General features: G+C 38.3%; 2 protein-coding genes across 4 annotated transcripts in view; one reads left to right on the forward strand and one right to left on the reverse strand.

Annotated features, from left to right (window-relative positions):
• LEO1 (LEO1 homolog, Paf1/RNA polymerase II complex component) overlaps positions 1-1,998 on the forward strand; it is a 51,477-nt gene extending 49,479 nt beyond the window's left edge. For both annotated transcript variants that reach the window (XM_072622748.1, XM_072622749.1), the window contains exon 12: positions 1,798-1,998. In XM_072622748.1, the coding sequence (XP_072478849.1) occupies positions 1,798-1,902 (105 nt within the window). In that variant the 3' untranslated portion in view covers positions 1,903-1,998. The remainder of the gene's footprint in view (positions 1-1,797) is intronic.
• A 9,422-nt stretch (positions 1,999-11,420) lies between these two features.
• The window catches only part of TMOD3 (tropomodulin 3), a 70,122-nt gene continuing 64,922 nt past the window's right edge, over positions 11,421-16,620 (reverse strand). For both annotated transcript variants that reach the window (XM_072622750.1, XM_072622751.1), the window contains exons 9-10: positions 16,058-16,202; positions 11,421-11,974 (exon numbers count right to left, since the gene is read on the reverse strand). In XM_072622750.1, coding sequence (XP_072478851.1) covers positions 11,940-11,974; positions 16,058-16,202 — 180 coding nt within the window. In that variant the 3' untranslated portion in view covers positions 11,421-11,939. The remainder of the gene's footprint in view (positions 11,975-16,057; positions 16,203-16,620) is intronic.

Raw genomic sequence — 16,620 nt, forward strand, 5'->3', positions numbered from 1 at the left:
AGATGGGTTAAGTGCTGGGCCCTGCTCGTCCGGCTCCGGGGCTTTTTGGGTGCCGTGTTCCTCCCACCAATGACCTAGGCACTGATGCATTATTTAGTAAGAAGCAGCGCTTCGCAGCTTACAAACACCACCTGGGCTCGTGATCCTTGTGCCAGTCCTTGGAGAGTAGAATTGCAGGTATAATCCCCATTTTACAGAGGAGGCTCAGAGTTTAACTGCCTCTAATTAATCCTGGTCACACACATTTAGGGTTAGGGTTGAACAAAGCCTTCCTTGACTTGACCCTGCCCTGTTGTTTCCAGGTGCCCAGGTCTTGGCCCTCCACCTGGCCCGCCTCCATTTCCTGCTACACAATTCATTAAGCTTGGCTCATTGTAGAGCTTGTAAAGGGACATGCCTTAAGATTTCTGTTGGGAAATAGGAGAGAGAAGGGTCACGTTCTGGATGCGAAGGAGTCAACTTGATTTGGACTAACGTGATGCGCCAGAAACCCTGATCCCGAGTGTGTTCAGAGGGAGGACCTCTCCTGCTGCCGTCCCACCATCTGGAGGGGTGGGCACAAGGACAACCCGTAGTTAAGGCATTTCATCTTATTTTAGTGAATGAAGTATTTCATCTTGGTCATTCCAGGGCCTAGCATAGGCAATAGAATATGCCCTTATGCATAGGCAATAGAAAGTTTGTTAAATTAGAAATCTGAGCTTAGAATTGGGGTAGAGCTAAAAAGCACCCAATTATGCCCAGGATGACACCCTGTGTTTTAGGTTTCTCTTTGACCTAAACAGTACTAGACATGCATTGTCCCCTCCCGTACTTGTTCTTTTCTGTTCCTGCCTTACAATAGAAGTTTCGGCTTCTAGTTGGAAAATGCTCATTACCCAGTGGAAACTCTCCAAGTTTCTTCCAAATTATTTAAACAACGGGTACGTGTCTGTGTTCAGACTTCTGCCTTTACATATATATGTAGCAATTAATAGGTTAACACGTTGCATTTCCCGACATACTGCAGTTTGTAACTGTAAAAACCTTTGCAATGAAACCATGTATCAGTATGTTCAGAAATCCTTCATTCTGAAAACTGAATACTAGAGAGGCTTCGAAATCTTTTTTAATTCTAAAAAATGTTGAGGCATAAACAACAGATTTTTAATCTGGTACTTCTCTTTATTTGCCTTTGGGACCTTGATATTTTATTAATAACTTTCAAAAGGATCTTTGCTTCTACACTTGAAGATTTTCCAAATTGGCACTGACCTTTTTCATTCTTTTAGTGGTCAGAAGACCAGTGTACCCTTTTAAAAATAATCTTGATACATATTGTTTCCCATTACCTACATTCCCAGAACTGGCCATCCCTTATAACATTGTTCAACAGGACTAATAAAAAAGGTATAAAGTGTGCAGAGGCCCACACCCTCCTACCTTGTCTGTTCTTTGGAGCCATACGTGGCTGTCACAATTTCACAGAGTATGCCTTTGTAAAAAATAAGTTAAAATATTAAAATAAAGCTATTTCATTTAAGTATGCAGAGGGGGAGGAAAATGGCATATTGTAGTGGATAGCAACCCAGCCTTGCTCCCAGAAGATCTACAAGTCACTGAATCTCAGTGTGCCCACAACTGTGAGAGTTATGAGCCGTGGATGAGCTGCCAATCTGCATTGGTGGAGGGTGGATTCACACAGGGGAGTTCTTCAAAACTAATGAAGTCTTAGGTCTGGTTCAAAACAAAGGGGTTTACCAGAAATAACTCAGTTCATAATTAAGCTTTAAATTTATTTTACTTGTGTCTCTTTAGGAAGGTGAAACTTCTGGAAAAAGGAAAGCAGAGGATGATGATAAAGCTAATAAAAAGCACAAGAAGTATGTGATTAGTGATGAAGAAGAGGAAGATGATGACTGAATTTCATAAAATGGAAGTGCATTTTCTATGGATTGTACAGTTATTTTATAACAGATGTAATACATGAAGTTATTTTGATTAAATGAATTGATATGCTTTTTGTGTCACTTGAGTGTGAATAAAATTTTTAAAGCACATTCTCTGACTTAAGAAACAAGCCCATCGCACCGCTCTGTGCTCTCATTTTGTCCTGCTGCTAGGGCTCTCTATGCAGAATTTTCCCACTATATTTCTGCCTATCAAAAACATTTTCATTTAAGGCTCTGACATCAGCTACCACTTTTCTTAGGATGCCTTACCTAAAAATGACTTGTTCCTCTTCAGATGCTCTTTTAGTACTTTTTCTGGCTCTCTCCTTGGCTCTTCGCACACTTTGCTTTTAACGCTGTTGCGTGTGTATTCTGTTTTTGAGTAGTCAGTCCGTGCTCCCAGTGAGTTTATGGTGGTTTTTACCTTTGTGTCCCTGGTGCTTAGCACTGTGTCGAATTCCATTGGAAAATGGAATGACTTGTAATTTAATGAATTCTCTGCTACTAGAAGAATTCAAATAGAGGTTGGATGACAACGTGGTGATAATTTAGAGAGTAATACAGCAGGAAGGAGTCAGTAAACATTAAGCTCCTACTGTATACCAGGCACTGTGCTAAGCACTGGGGATACAAAAAGATGTAATCCTTGCCCTTAAGGAGCTCATAATCTAATGGAGGAAACAAGTAAACAAATACATACTAACATGATACATAAGACAAACAGGAAATAATCAAGAGGGAAAGGCTTCCTATAGAAGTTGGGATTTTAATTGGGACTTAAAGGAATCCATAGAAGCCAGCAGGTGGAGATGAGGACAGCATTCCAGGCAGGGTGGACAGTCAGAGAAAATGCCCAGAGCTGAGAGACGGAGTGTCTTGTTTGTGGGACAGCCAGGAGGCCAATGCTCTCACTGAGTCAAAGAATACGTGTCAGGGACTAAGTTCTAAGAAGACTGGAAAGGTAGGAGGGAACTAGATTTTAAGGGCTTTAAGTACCAGACAGAGGAGGTAAGAGAGCCACTGGAATTTGGATGAAAAGTGTATGTGTTATGTGACATGTTTGGACCTACACTTTAGGAAATCAATTTGGTGGCTGAACGGATGATAGATTAGGGTTGGGAGAGACGAGGCAGACTGATTCACTAGCAGGAGCTGGAAGATCCTTTCCAACTGCCAAGATTGTAATTTTACTCATTTTACCCACAAATATTTGGGGATCTCAACAGTTATTGGAGCACCATAAAAATGATTTAATTGAACCTCCTAATGATGAGGTTCAACTAAGGTCAAAATTTAAAGCTTGTAGATTATGAAAAATTACCATGTTAGTAGTGAACTTTGAAAGTAGATATGTTTTCAAATTTAAATATCTTAATTGTGGTCTTATATTAAATCTAACAGTTTTCTATAGGTCCTGGGCTGTGTGCCGATGCTAATTTTGAATAAGTATAATCAACTGGCAGTGTAGAAATACTTAAAAACTAGCCAAAAAGGGAGCTAGTTCATTAAAGTCAATTTTTGTAAATCAAGCCTCTGGGAGAAGCCAAGATGGCAGAGAAACAGGAAAAACTGATCTCTCCCTAATAAGGATCTAGAAAATGTAGGCAGAATCTTGACTGGGAAGTCCCCCAAAAAGTCACAGTGATTTGTTTTCCAGCACAGGGACAGACAGGTCTGTGCACACTAGGGATAGGGAGGGGTGTCTAATCAGGAATGGCTGTGCAAAGCATTTCAGCATTGAGACTGTGCACCAGGGTAAGGCAAGGTCCCAAACCCACAGAAAAGGCCTGACCACATGTGGGGTGCTACAAGAGGTGCCAACTGACATCTCTCAATAACCACAGATCCAGAACCTGTACCTATGGGTGACATTCCAGGATGAATAAAGGTCAGAGCAGTGTCTGTCAGTGTGTCCGTGTCTATGTATTTTCCAGTCCAGTCTGAAGCCTGCAGCAGCATAATAAGGGCAGAAAAGCCAGAACCAAAGGGAACCTGCAGCTGTCATTCCGAACAAGCTGGCTGAGTTCATCAACAGTCTCTACTCAAACTCCAAACATAGCAGGCCCACAGGTCTACTGCTCAGACTCAAGCCCAGGTCAGGAACATGCCCAGCCCAAACCAGAGAGGCAACGATAAGGCTGTGAGAGCAATGAAATCTGGGAAGATTCCCAGCCTACAACATTTAACCCCAAGAAAGTCGTGCCAGGACCCAAGGACAATCCCTCCAGAAGCGCCCAGAGGAAGTCAGGAAGCATGCTGGAAGCCCAGTGAGATCCCATTATAAAGAGCTGTGATGGTGACTGAAGACTGATTCCAAAACATCTCAAGGGAAGCCTCAAAGGAAAACAAGGCTTGGGCATGATTTCAACTTAGAATTCCTGGAACAGAAGGAGCAAGTGTTCCTTGTTGGGTTTTTTAGAGTTAAAAGTATTTTTATAAATGAAATAAGAGCAAGGGGAAAAATTGGAAAATATAGGAAAGCTATGGAAGAAAGAATTGAAAACAATTAGCATATTGTCACAAGTACAAAAACTTACCCAAGGAAAAAAACTTGAAAAAATTAGACAATATTAAAACTAAAAGACTGAAAAAAACAGAAGAAAATGTAAGGTATCTTAAGCAAAAGTAACTGACCTGGAAATCAAATTGAGGAGAATTTAAGAATCACTGAAAAATGATTTTCGACATATGTGAAAGGCACAGCCAAAAAAAGAGCCTTATTTCAAAAAATGAAAGAAAACTGCCCAGATGTCTACGAACCATAAGGCAAAGTCGAAACTGAAAGATTACACTGGTTACCTCCTGAAAGAAACCCCTAAAATAAAACTCCCAGATACATGACAGCCAAAACTCAGACCTTACGGGTCTAAGATAAAATACAGCACATGGTCAGAATTCAGCTATTGGGGAAGCATATTAGCCGCAACCACTATCTTGAAGTATCTCACAACCAAGAGTAACTTACCTTGCAAAAGGGAATATAATCCTCCAGCGGGGAAAATGGACCATTAATGAAATAGAAGACCAGAGCTATAGAGAAACTCTGAAATACAAACAGGAGTCAAGATGAACATAAAAAGGTAAACATGAGTGAACAATCATAAGGGATTAAACAAAAATAAATTGTACATTTTAATATGGGGAAATGATACCTATCTCCCTCTGGACTATTGTCAGGGGTCACAAGGCTTAGGAATGATTTGCTATCTTAAAAAAGAATGGAAGTGGGGGAAGACAGAGAATTATTTTATATAATTGGGGTGTGCTTGTAGAAGACTATACAGACAAGGAAGAAAGGGTAGGAAAACTTACTGAATACCTAAACCTGCTCTCATCTGAACTGGTCAAAGGAGAGAAGAATGTACACATGGGTGGGTACAGAAATACATTTCACTTGAATAAGAAACAGGAGGGCAAGGGAAGAAAGAGGCGAGGAAATCAAGGGAGAGATTAGTCTTCAGCAAAACAATGATTTTTTTAGGCTTTTATTTAGTATTTTATTTTCCTCCAGTTACGTGTAAAAACAATTTTTAACGTTTTTAAATTTTTCCTTTTCCCCCTCTCTACACACCCCCCCCCCCATTGAGAAGGCAAGCAATTCAATATAAGCTATAGATGTGTAGTCATGCAAAACACTTCATAAGTCATGCTGTCAAAGAAAACAGACAAGAAAAAACCTCAAAATACAAGGTTTAAAAAAGGTACGCCTCAATCCGTATTCAGACGCCCATCAGTTCTCTCTCTCTGGGGATGGATGCCATTTTTCATCCTAAGTCCTTCAGAGTTGTCTTGGATCACTGCATTGCTGAGAACAGCCAAGTCACTTATGGCTGATCGTCTTAGAACACTGCTGTTACTGTGCGCACAGTATTCTGCTTTGCGTCAGCTCACGCAAGTCTTTCCAGGTTAGCAAAAGAGACTCTTAAGGAAGGGGAATCTGAAAGAGGGATTTAAAAGAAAAAAGGGTGAGGGAAAGAGCAGGGCAGGGGAGCAGGAGCAGACTGCAGCCATGTAAGAACGCACCACTCTCTCACTACCCTTTTCCTTATAAAGGGGGGTTGGCTCTGATAACAAGGAGGTAGGGAAATACACAATGAATGATCATAACTGAATCAGAGAAATTCACCCATAAAATGGATTAGAAAGCAGAAACCAAAAGTACGTTAACAAGACAAACTCCTGAAAATATAAATTGGCACAATTAAAATAAAGCACTGGCACAAAATCTATGCTTCACCTGAAGTAAAAGACTAAGAACTCTGATCGAGCGATCAACTACAATTTCAGAGGTCCATCTCTTGACAGAGCTGACGGACCAGGAGTGCAGAATGAAATAAACATTTTTAGATGCCTTGTTTCTTCCATATGAAAATCAAATCTGATTCTTTTGGTGGCGAAACAGCTGCTTAAAGTGGAATAGGATGAAATAACTCAGGGCCACACCAAGTTTTAATATGTAAAGGGGATAGGAGACTGCTTTTTAAAAAGAAGCCAGAACCCAAAGAAACATTTTATAAACTTTATTGAATTACTTGAAAAAACACATAATACAATTGTTCCAAATACTTGCAGTACTTATTCCATGTTTCCTCAAATTGAAATGACCTGAGATTCCTGATTTCTAACACTCAAGTCTCAGTGCTGTGAAGCTCACACACGTCTTTCCAGAAGTGAAATAATTTTTACTGTGGATTTGAGACTCTTTGGCAAACATTTGCATTTAATGTGACACAGACCCAAGTGTTTAAGAAAATAGTGAAAAACAAAAACAAAAAAACCCCAGACATAATTATGTCCTCCCTAAGAAGTCTATTGTAGACTGCATAAAGCATAAATGGAATTTTTTTTTTTTTTTACAAAGTTATTGTTAGTGATAAGTCCAAGTGAACTCCTTTATATCCCAGGTTCTGAGCCTTAAATCTCAGAATGAAGTCAATGAATTAGAATTACTTTTCTTATTAAAGGCTGAAGTGGATTTAAGCTCATAAAAATTGCTGGCCATATCTCCTAAAAAAAGCCACTATGACGTAAATTTTTATACACTGTACTGTGGGTATGTTCTAATGGGGTGACAGCTTTCCAAGAGAAGGAAATTCAGGGCCAATTAGGAAGCAGCACATAGGAGGCTTGAATTAATCAGACTGAGTGAGAGGAACAGAGAATTTTAAGATTTTAATCAATGACTTGGTTAAAGCCATAGAGTACATATGCATAAAGATTAACAAAGGTCTTGACAGGCTAGAACAATAGGTGAGATTTATTAGGACTGACAGAGATAAACGTTATAACTCATACTTGGGTTAAAAAAATAATTTGCTTAAGTGTAAGATGAAGGAACTATGATCAGATGATAATTCCTTTGAAAAAAGACTTTAAGGTCCACGGTCGCAATAGATGTCAAGCATGTGACTACAGCAGCCAAAAAATTCAACGGGATTTTAGGCTGCATTCACTAAAGCAGAGCATTAAGTAGTGGGTGACGGGCAGGGGCGGACTTTCTAGTGGTGAGATCCCATACAGAACAGCAATGCTAGTAAGCTAGATAGAGAGAGGCTACCAGGAAGATGAGGGGACCAGAAACCATGCTATGCATGCTTGGCCGACAGAAAACAAGACTCGGATGTAGGGCTGAAGAAGACCTTGGAGATCATCAAGTTCAACCCTCTTATTTTACAGATGAGGAAACTGAGGTCAAGGGAGGTTATTCAGTGACTTGTCTAAGGTCACATGGGTAGTAGCAGTCATGATTTGAAGCCAGGTTCTCTGACTCTAAATTGAGTACTCTTTCTCCCACACCAGAGAAGGTAAGATTGCTGTCCCTTGAGAACTGCTAACTATAGAAAAGTGATTAGATTTCCTCTGATTAGTCCCAGAGGGCAGAACTAGGCATAATGAGCTTAAGGGGTGGAAATGCAGATTTGGCATAAAGCAAAATGTCCTAACAAGGAGAGCTCTCCCAAAAGTACAGCCTTTAGACTTCGGAGATAGTTCCCCAATTACTGAAAGTCTTCAAGCAGAAAGCAGATTACCACTTGTTAGGAGTGTTATAAAGGAGTTTCTGCTCAGGTGTGTACTGAGATCTCCTCCTCCCTTTGGGACTTTATGATTATATAAAATCCTATTAGGATTAAAAATGGAAGGTCTGAATTACAGAATACTTTTTAAAGAAATGAGATGTTTTTGGTCACTTTAAACATTCAGTAACTAGTCTATAGGATGATCTAATGCTGGAAGGACTGTGTTATTAGAGAATATGTTAAAAATAATTTGACATCATTCTTGAATGTTACTAGTGTTTTAAGCTTAAATCTCCCGTCTTCTTCAGATTATCTGTTTATCCAATCTTTTCTTCACTGAGAACTAAGTTGTCACCCGAATTACCACAAATCCCCATAGAGTGAAATCCAAATGAATAAGATTTTACAGAAACTTTTATTACAAATCCTTAAGTTTTCTAATTTTCATAGAATTAGAATGGTTTTTATATTATTTAACTTAACAGATGCAGAAAATCATTCCTAGCACAGGAAAGTTTTGGATTCGAACATGAATCTCCAACAAACAAAAATCTAAGGCACTGTGATTATTCACAGTACAAAGGTTTTAAAAAATGTTAAAGAATTCATATGAAGTTCCTTTAACTTTCTCATTAGGAGTCTCTTAATGACAGAGCTCTGATTGTACTGACAAATCAGAAGGTACAAATTAGTGACTGAGTCAGCTAAAGTGAGGAAGAATTTTTAAACTTTAGCACTCCAAATAAAACACTGGAGAAGTAACCAGAGTTGCTTCTGACATTTCACTGTTCTCTCCTCTTGTGGCTGGCCCTGGGTTAGAAGTTAACTGATGGAGCGCTCAAAAAGGGAGCACTACAGAGGATCAGAAAACCCACCTTTGTAAGTTCTGGTGGTACCAAATCTATGAAGAACAGAGGAGGCTATAAACCCCAAAGGAAAAGAGGCCACTTATCGCTGTTTTGAAGTGAGCTATTTTCACCTTAAAAGGTAAGGTCAAATTGCCAAAAATTGCCAAAACTCCAAATGAAAGGTTCTCTGGAGTGTTCTGGGTTGTTTCACTTGGCAATTTTTTACAATATCAAATTTATATAATATTATGGCATTATTACCAGAAAATCTGTTTTCCCATTTAGGTGTCCTATTTTTAATGTGGAGCGCCCTCCCCTCCCAACCCACAATGTGTTGGAACACATGACCAAAATTCAAGTATTAAGCCAATGGGAAAATATAATTTGATTTACAAAAATATACATTTACATGCAACATTTCCAAAAATGTATCTCATTACATAATACAAAGGATACTTTCAGTCTGAATTAGATTATAAGAATTTGCAAATCTTTTGACAACAGAAAGATGACTTTTCTCAAAAATTCTTGTCAATTGATCTTTTAAATGACAGGCACTCAGTACACATGAAGTTTTACTTAGATAACTTTACACGACAGCTAAGTCAAACTGAACACGTCTACATAGCACCAAAACCCATTCCAAACTCACACAAGCCATTACTGGTGGGTTTTAAAATAGGAAACATTTTGCAAAAGTTATCTTCAGTTGAAAAAGTTTATCTGTTGTTGTTTTTTTAAAAAGCTTTTAATAAAAGCTCTCAAAAAAACTTTAACCAAAAGCAAAAAAGATGGGCGCACTGAAGCTTTCAGTTGGACTGTAAAATGGAGTCTTAGAAAATGAAATCTTTGGTGTAACATGAAGCATCTGGTCAATCAGCCAACAAAAATCTTAGAGCGTGAGGGAATTGCTGAAATGTATTCAAAGTCTGCTTCGCCGAGTTTTAGAAAGCAAGCATCAGTTTCCTCCCTTGAGATGGTCACTTATTCTTTTATGGAATAGAGTCTACGTTCAAAGAGATACACTTTTATCTTTGAAGAAAATTCAAGAGGATGTTTTTTTCCAAATTAAAAATTGAATTAAATACAGTATGGCACCAGCAAAACGCTCAACACGGTAATACTCTACATATTTAAACAGAACATGGGAAAAAAGACATTTCTCTAAGTATGACACAAAAATCCAGGTAGGATCAATAAATTTTCTAACCTTAGTGAAAGTGGGAGCGTGGAGGGCAAACCTACACATTCAAAAATAACTTCAGTGACTACATATGTACCTACATACACAGAAGAACTAAGCGAGGAAGGCTTGCTCCAATGGCATGAGGTATAACCCATCAGGACCTTTCAGTGCAGTACGCTTCTTTCCCCAGCCTGCTAGAATTGTGCAGTCTTTTAAATATATAGTGCAACTCAAACACTGACTAGTGATTTAAAGAGTAGCCGGGCTAACCTAAAAAGCAATTAAAAGACCTAGAATCATAAATAATTAATAGCCAAACTATGACCCACCATTCTAGACTCTGTCAAACCCAGGACAAAGGTAAACATCACAATTACGATGAGAGAAGCCTTCGTCCAGAAGTTAAAAGGATTACTTCCTGGCTGATTAGACAGTTCAGAGAAAATACAAGGAATTCAACAACAAACGTTGAAAAGACAAAATACTAAAAACTCAATTATCTCCTTTAGAAACTCTCCCTAAAAAGGCTATAACCCTCAATTATAAAGGAGAGGTTACCTAGACGCCTCACTTCCTAAACTTCCTTCAGCTGTCTCTATCTGGCCACTTCACTGCTTCCAGGGCATCTCAGAGATGAGCCAACCAAAAGCAAATTCTCTCGTGTGGGTCTTGATTCTTGGATCTCCCTTCAATCAGCTCATCTCAGCAAGGGGCCTCCTCTTTTCCTTGGGGTGCTTTTATAGCAACTAGAAAACTTATTTTCATTGGTGGAGTTTTTTTTACACAGTATGAATACAAAATAGGAAGAGAAAAATAAATAGAAAAACTAGACAATTTCCAAAAAGAACAGTAATTTTTCTTCCTGACTGGCAAAGTTATAGTGTTGAGTAAATACTGTTGGCACAGTTATGTATGCTAACCTGATATTTCCTACTTCACTGTATGGTATCTAAAATAATTTTAAAAACACCTCTTTCAAATTTACTAACATTTAGCCATTAGATTACATGGAAACATTAATAGGTCCTATTATCTGTCATTTGGAGGTACAAAATAATAAGGAATTCCTCTGTTATCCTGAATAACCAAAAGTAAGTTAATAAGTTGGATATGTTTTTACAGGGGAACCTATAAAATACTTTCCTATGCAGCTGTTCCTAGCATTCATTCACTGAGGGAAGCGTCTTTACAGAAAGTACGTCTACCACAGCTACCTGGAAGGAAAACTACAACTAACCTGGATCTGTCTGTATATCTGAACAGTTATGTAACATGAAAAGGCTGACAGCCTTGTTTTACAAACATCTGAATGTTTTAGACATTTCAGACCATAGAGCTAGTGCTCTGGAATGTAGCAAAAACATTTTTTTTCCTAGAAGATTTTGCTCTTAAAAGGATATATTTTAAGTAATGTGTTTCTAAATTCTGGCACTCTCTCTTGAAAGAGTGAACCAGTTTATTGCAGGCACACATTCTAAAAATGAAGACATTTTAACATTAATCATAAGAAAGCTTAAGCGCCAGGTGTCTAAAAAAGAGTAACGGCAACTGTAATAACTGCAGATGTCTGCAGAGTCCCTTTTCAATAAAAAATTGTTCTAAAAAAATCACCTTTCCACCTAAAGACTTCCCCAACTTTCTCTTTTGGGTTTCAAATGGAATCAGTTGGATTTCTCTGTACCCAATGATTCCTTTACAAGTGAGCACTTTTAAACTAAACTAAAATTGATTTGAGCAGAAAGCAGAAAAAATGTTCCAAAATATAAAAAAGATTATCTACTATTGATTTTACAGAATCTGAAGCTGCTAACATCTCACTGGGGAAAAATTTATGTATACAGTATATATAAAAAGGAATGAAATTTCCAGTCATTTCCCTTCTAACCTAGACAAATTTTAAGTCTGAAATCAACACGAAGGCCTTCGTGACCTTTCAAAGTGTCCCACGCTGATGAATTTACGGGTGATCTCCTTCAACTCGTCTCTTGCGAACTGTAAGAACAATTTAAGGATGTATTTTAGAAATTCATAGTTCTCACAATGTCAACCTTTTTCAAAATAAACTTAAGTTACTGTCAAGTACTAGCATCAGGCTACAATTTAGTTTGTGATATTTTCCATTTTAAATTTGTACTACACTTTAAGTTTTTGCATTACCTACCTTTCTAATTTACACACTGAGCTGAGTATTCCAGAGAATATACTACTCTGTTCTACAGACCCTGTGCTCCAATGTGTACATAGTCATTAAAGAAACTTTAGAAATCTAATAGTAAAACCAGTCAATAATTTTTAGGTTAATATGTGCAATTCTGTAAAAAAGTCTGCCTTTCCTACCTTGTTTTTACTGTCAAGGCTTAAATCCTGAACATACAACTTTTAACCAAACATGCAACAGATTACTGAAAGGACTCATCACCATCTTAAAAAACTTGCTTGTTCGTGGCTAAGTAATTATCTTGAAACAATCAAATAAAGATGACACGCAGGCAGACGTAATTAAGGAATATACATGCTTTTTTGATTACAGGGTACAATGGATTTACCTCAGGACAGGAACACACTACAGACACACAACTTATCTTTACAGACACAACTTATCGTTGCTTTCCCTATTTTCTCTCCTCTGTGTCTCTTTCACGTAAAATGAACCAGTTTAAAATTAATGACAAAATAACAAAAATAATTTAAGGCATCTTCCCAGTTTACGGCCTTTGACATTTCCAGGTCACTTTTGGTTGCCATGATCTTGTCCCCCAGCTGGACTCTACAAACCAGCTCAGCTGCTGAGAGAACCCTGGGCTGGGTGACACCACTGACCGAGCTAAATGATCTTGGCTGAACAAAATCGTAAGCATTTATGAAGTGCCCACTGTATACCAGACACTCTGTTAGATACTAGGGATGGATACAAAGACAGAAATGAGACCAATGTTCAACTTGTGTGGGATTTTATCTGTAAAATTAAGGGTTTAAGTAAGACGATTGTGAAGATTTTACTGTCTTCTCTCCCCAAAGTGTGTGACAACGCAGAAATGACTGAGAACAGGTTGAGGTCTTCAGGAACCAGAGGCAGGCAGGCAGTCTGTCTGTCTGTCTGTCTCTCTCAGGGGAAAGGCTCACTGGCCCAAACTTCTTCTGGCTTCAGGCAAAACTTTATATATCGCTGCTACAACAGACAAAGAAAGGCCCCGGCCCCCTGGTCAGGGACACTCGGTTTAAGATTCCCTTCCCAAACTGTTTGTATTTTAAGGGTTATCTTTTCATTATTCACATCGCAAATTCTTCAGTTAAACTAGACTGAGTGCTAGTCTCTTGGTCTTCCCTCCAAATAGAAGCAAAGAGTATTCACAGACAGAGCCAAAGGATGATTTACTTTGCTCAAATAAGGAAAGCAAGTAGAGCAAATGGCTGCTTGAGGCTTTAATTCCTTCTCTTCAAATGGTTTTCTCAATGATTAAAGAAAGCCAATACATGGGGCTGATCTCATGGTCAGGACAAAGGTTCACATGAAGTAACACCTTCTTCTTCCCTACTGCTGGACTTAGGGATGAGGTCAGGCGATTCTAATACTTCCAAAGGCATTAGCAGACTACCAAGGAGAAAAATAAAAATGAGAAGACCTAATAAAGCTCCTTGTATTCAGCAATCAATAAATACTATTGTAGGATGACGTACATCTCGTATTTTGTTCTTAATGAAAATAAATTAATTTCTGTTCCTGATTCTAACTTCCCAATCTTAATGAATACTAAAAGTTGGCTATGTAATAAATGGGTTATTATGGAAAAAGAAGAAAGATTTTAGAATGCTCAAAATAAAAAATAACTTCATTCAGGTACAGAAATATCTAAAATGCAAACTACAGGCTAATTGTCTCATTTTAGAGTTCAACTTCTGTACTTTTAAGAAATAAGGTTGAGGAATTAGTTCAGGTACATCGGAAGCAGCATTCTAGTCTAAGCCTATTTTTAAAACATATGGCCAAGATTCATGTAAACAAGCAAAGGTGAGAGACAGAAATGTAGAGCAGCTAAGCCAAATACGTGAGAAACTGATGACAAAGACAGCAGATCAAAAAGTGAGTATAAAGACAGAGACACAAAACTCAGAGCTCAGTGGCCATGTGGGTGAACTCCGTAACCTTTTGTCGCTGACGCCCTGAAACTTCTTGGCTGGAGAGATGAAAAAAAAACGCAGGAATGTTTCTGAGTACTTCAGACTAAGAAAGTGGGAGGAAAAAAACATATCAAAGTCAGGTACCTGAAAAAGACATTCCCCCATTTTTCAGATTTGAAGCTAAAGTAGAAGAGAAATTTGACAGTAAAAAATGAAAATTTCTAAAAGGTTTTGTACTCCAATTCTAAGCCGGGTAATCTGTGACTATTTTTTAACTTTTAGGATTTTTAAGTTACAAAACCCCTTTCCACCTTGTGATCTTAAGGCAAAAATGAGTGTTTGGGCCTGGGAACCATAACTAAGAACTGATGGTAAAACCCTGATTCTGAGGAAAAGACGAAACCAGACAGAAGAAACTAATTGTAAAACTTCTTCTGCCTCGCTATGGAGTAGGTCTTCATGTGCTCCTTTCCTGGCAATGACTGGAGAATCCATCACCAAATTCTACAGGATATTCCTTCACTATATTGCTTGGACCTGCTCCTTATTTCTTCTGCCAGTGACTATGCAGGCATAAGTTCTAATCATCTATTTTAATTCTCCTAGCCAGCTCTACCTTTCCTTTGAATTATCCTAATGCAGAAGCATCATTTTGATGATACATATCTTTTCTCTAGTTTAGAATGATTCTCAACTGCTTTCAAGTAAAGATCCCTATTCATGCAACATGGTAAAGGGAGCTGAATTTGTAGTCAAATGTTCTTGGTTCAAATTCTGACTGACACACATTATCACAGAGACCCTAAATACATCACTGTGCCTCCCTAAGCTGTCATTTTCTCACCTTGACAACCCTGAAGCCTCCTCCCCCCTCTAGATCTAGGCTTCTCTGATCTTGCTTCAAGGCCTCCACTGACTGGTCTCCCAGCCTTCTACCATCGTTTTCTTTTTTCAGCTCAAACGGTCACCTCGCCGAGATATCTGGGCTATAAATCTGCAGTCGAGAATTTGGGGAAAGCTAAAATGAAGAGGGGGAAGAGAAGAAAGGGAGAGAAAATAAGTGTGTATGGATGAACAGGGAGTGACTTTAGCATGAAGTTGGAGGAATTTGGGTTTACAGCTGAGCTCATATTTTGATATTCTCTGCCCACGTTGTAGAATAACAAACGGAATGTCAAATACCCCCTTGTGGTTGGAAGACCCACTGCAGTAAAGTAGTTACTGTGTCTAAAGCATAAGTAAGGAAATTCCTAGAGCTCAGAGACTGTGGTGTGGGTGAGAGGAAAGGACCATAATAAGGTAGGCCTAATGTGTTCAGGGGAGAAAAGGAGTTTTGAAAATCAGACCCTGCATGCTACTTTTCCCAAAATATTAACTTAATTTCAGCTATTATAGAATGCTGGGAACATGTATTTTCCATCAGCTTCCCTAACTTAATTTGGGCATAAGAGGGCACGTAGTACTTAATGCCATAAATTTATACCTGGGGTTTCTTAGACGTAGCAATAACATGAACATGTAACTAACCACTGACATGTAGTAGCGGTAACTGTACGGCATTCTACTTAGAATGCTCTAGAAAGCAAAGAGCACCAGGAGGAGGCAAAAGAGGGGGAGTAAAGTAGCACTAAGATGATTCTCAGAATGTTTAGTTAATTAATTAAACTTGGGACTTGCTACAATCTCTTTCTTTTTTAACATTAAGATGGCAAAATCCTCTACTTGAAGCTTGTAATGTCAAGATAGGGTCATATGTTTTTGATCCACTTCTGACAGTGTCCTAATTTAAAGGAATTAATTTTTGAGAATGATAATTCAATACAACTTTAAAAATTTCAACCCCTTTAAGGAAGATTTTTTTTTTCTAAAATATCTACCATCATCAATGCATTAAAAAACTCCCAATACAAGCACCATCACTGCACACCACAGACTTTTTTCTAGAACACATCTTACCCAAGTCATTGTTTTTCGTTATAGCATTGGCTGCCCTGGTTCGTGGTCCCTGCTGTGTAAACTGATATCCGAATTTAAGAATCTTTGTGTTTTCCTCAAGCAGCCTGGCCATTTCCAATTCAACAGCTGTCCCCAACTGCTGCCTCTAGAATGTAATTAGAAACAGAATATTATTAACAAACTTGAATAATTATTTCCCACAGAAAGCCATGCCTAATACAAACAGTCAGGAGCATATGAATGTGTGCTGTTTTGTTCTGCTTCAAATTTATCCCAAAATACCTAAGAAAAATGGACAAGTTTCAAAAGTTTAGTTCTCTACCTAAAAGATGTGCAATAACTTGTTTAAATTCTGAATCTATGTTAAGAGTTTTTGAAGTACAGATCTTTCTCTTTTCTGTGAAAACATGACTTTTCTAGGTAGCACTAAAGGTGACCACTCTGAACTTGTTACTTCTGAAGAAATAATACGGCATCAAGTTCTGAGTTTGCAAAGGCATTTTTTTTGGAATAGTAGCAAGTCTTCAAAAATCATATGTGCTTAACACCTGTCCCTACATGGT

This window comes from Notamacropus eugenii, chromosome 7 (genome assembly GCF_028372415.1).
Source record: "Notamacropus eugenii isolate mMacEug1 chromosome 7, mMacEug1.pri_v2, whole genome shotgun sequence".
Classification (NCBI taxonomy): domain Eukaryota; kingdom Metazoa; phylum Chordata; class Mammalia; order Diprotodontia; family Macropodidae; genus Notamacropus; species Notamacropus eugenii.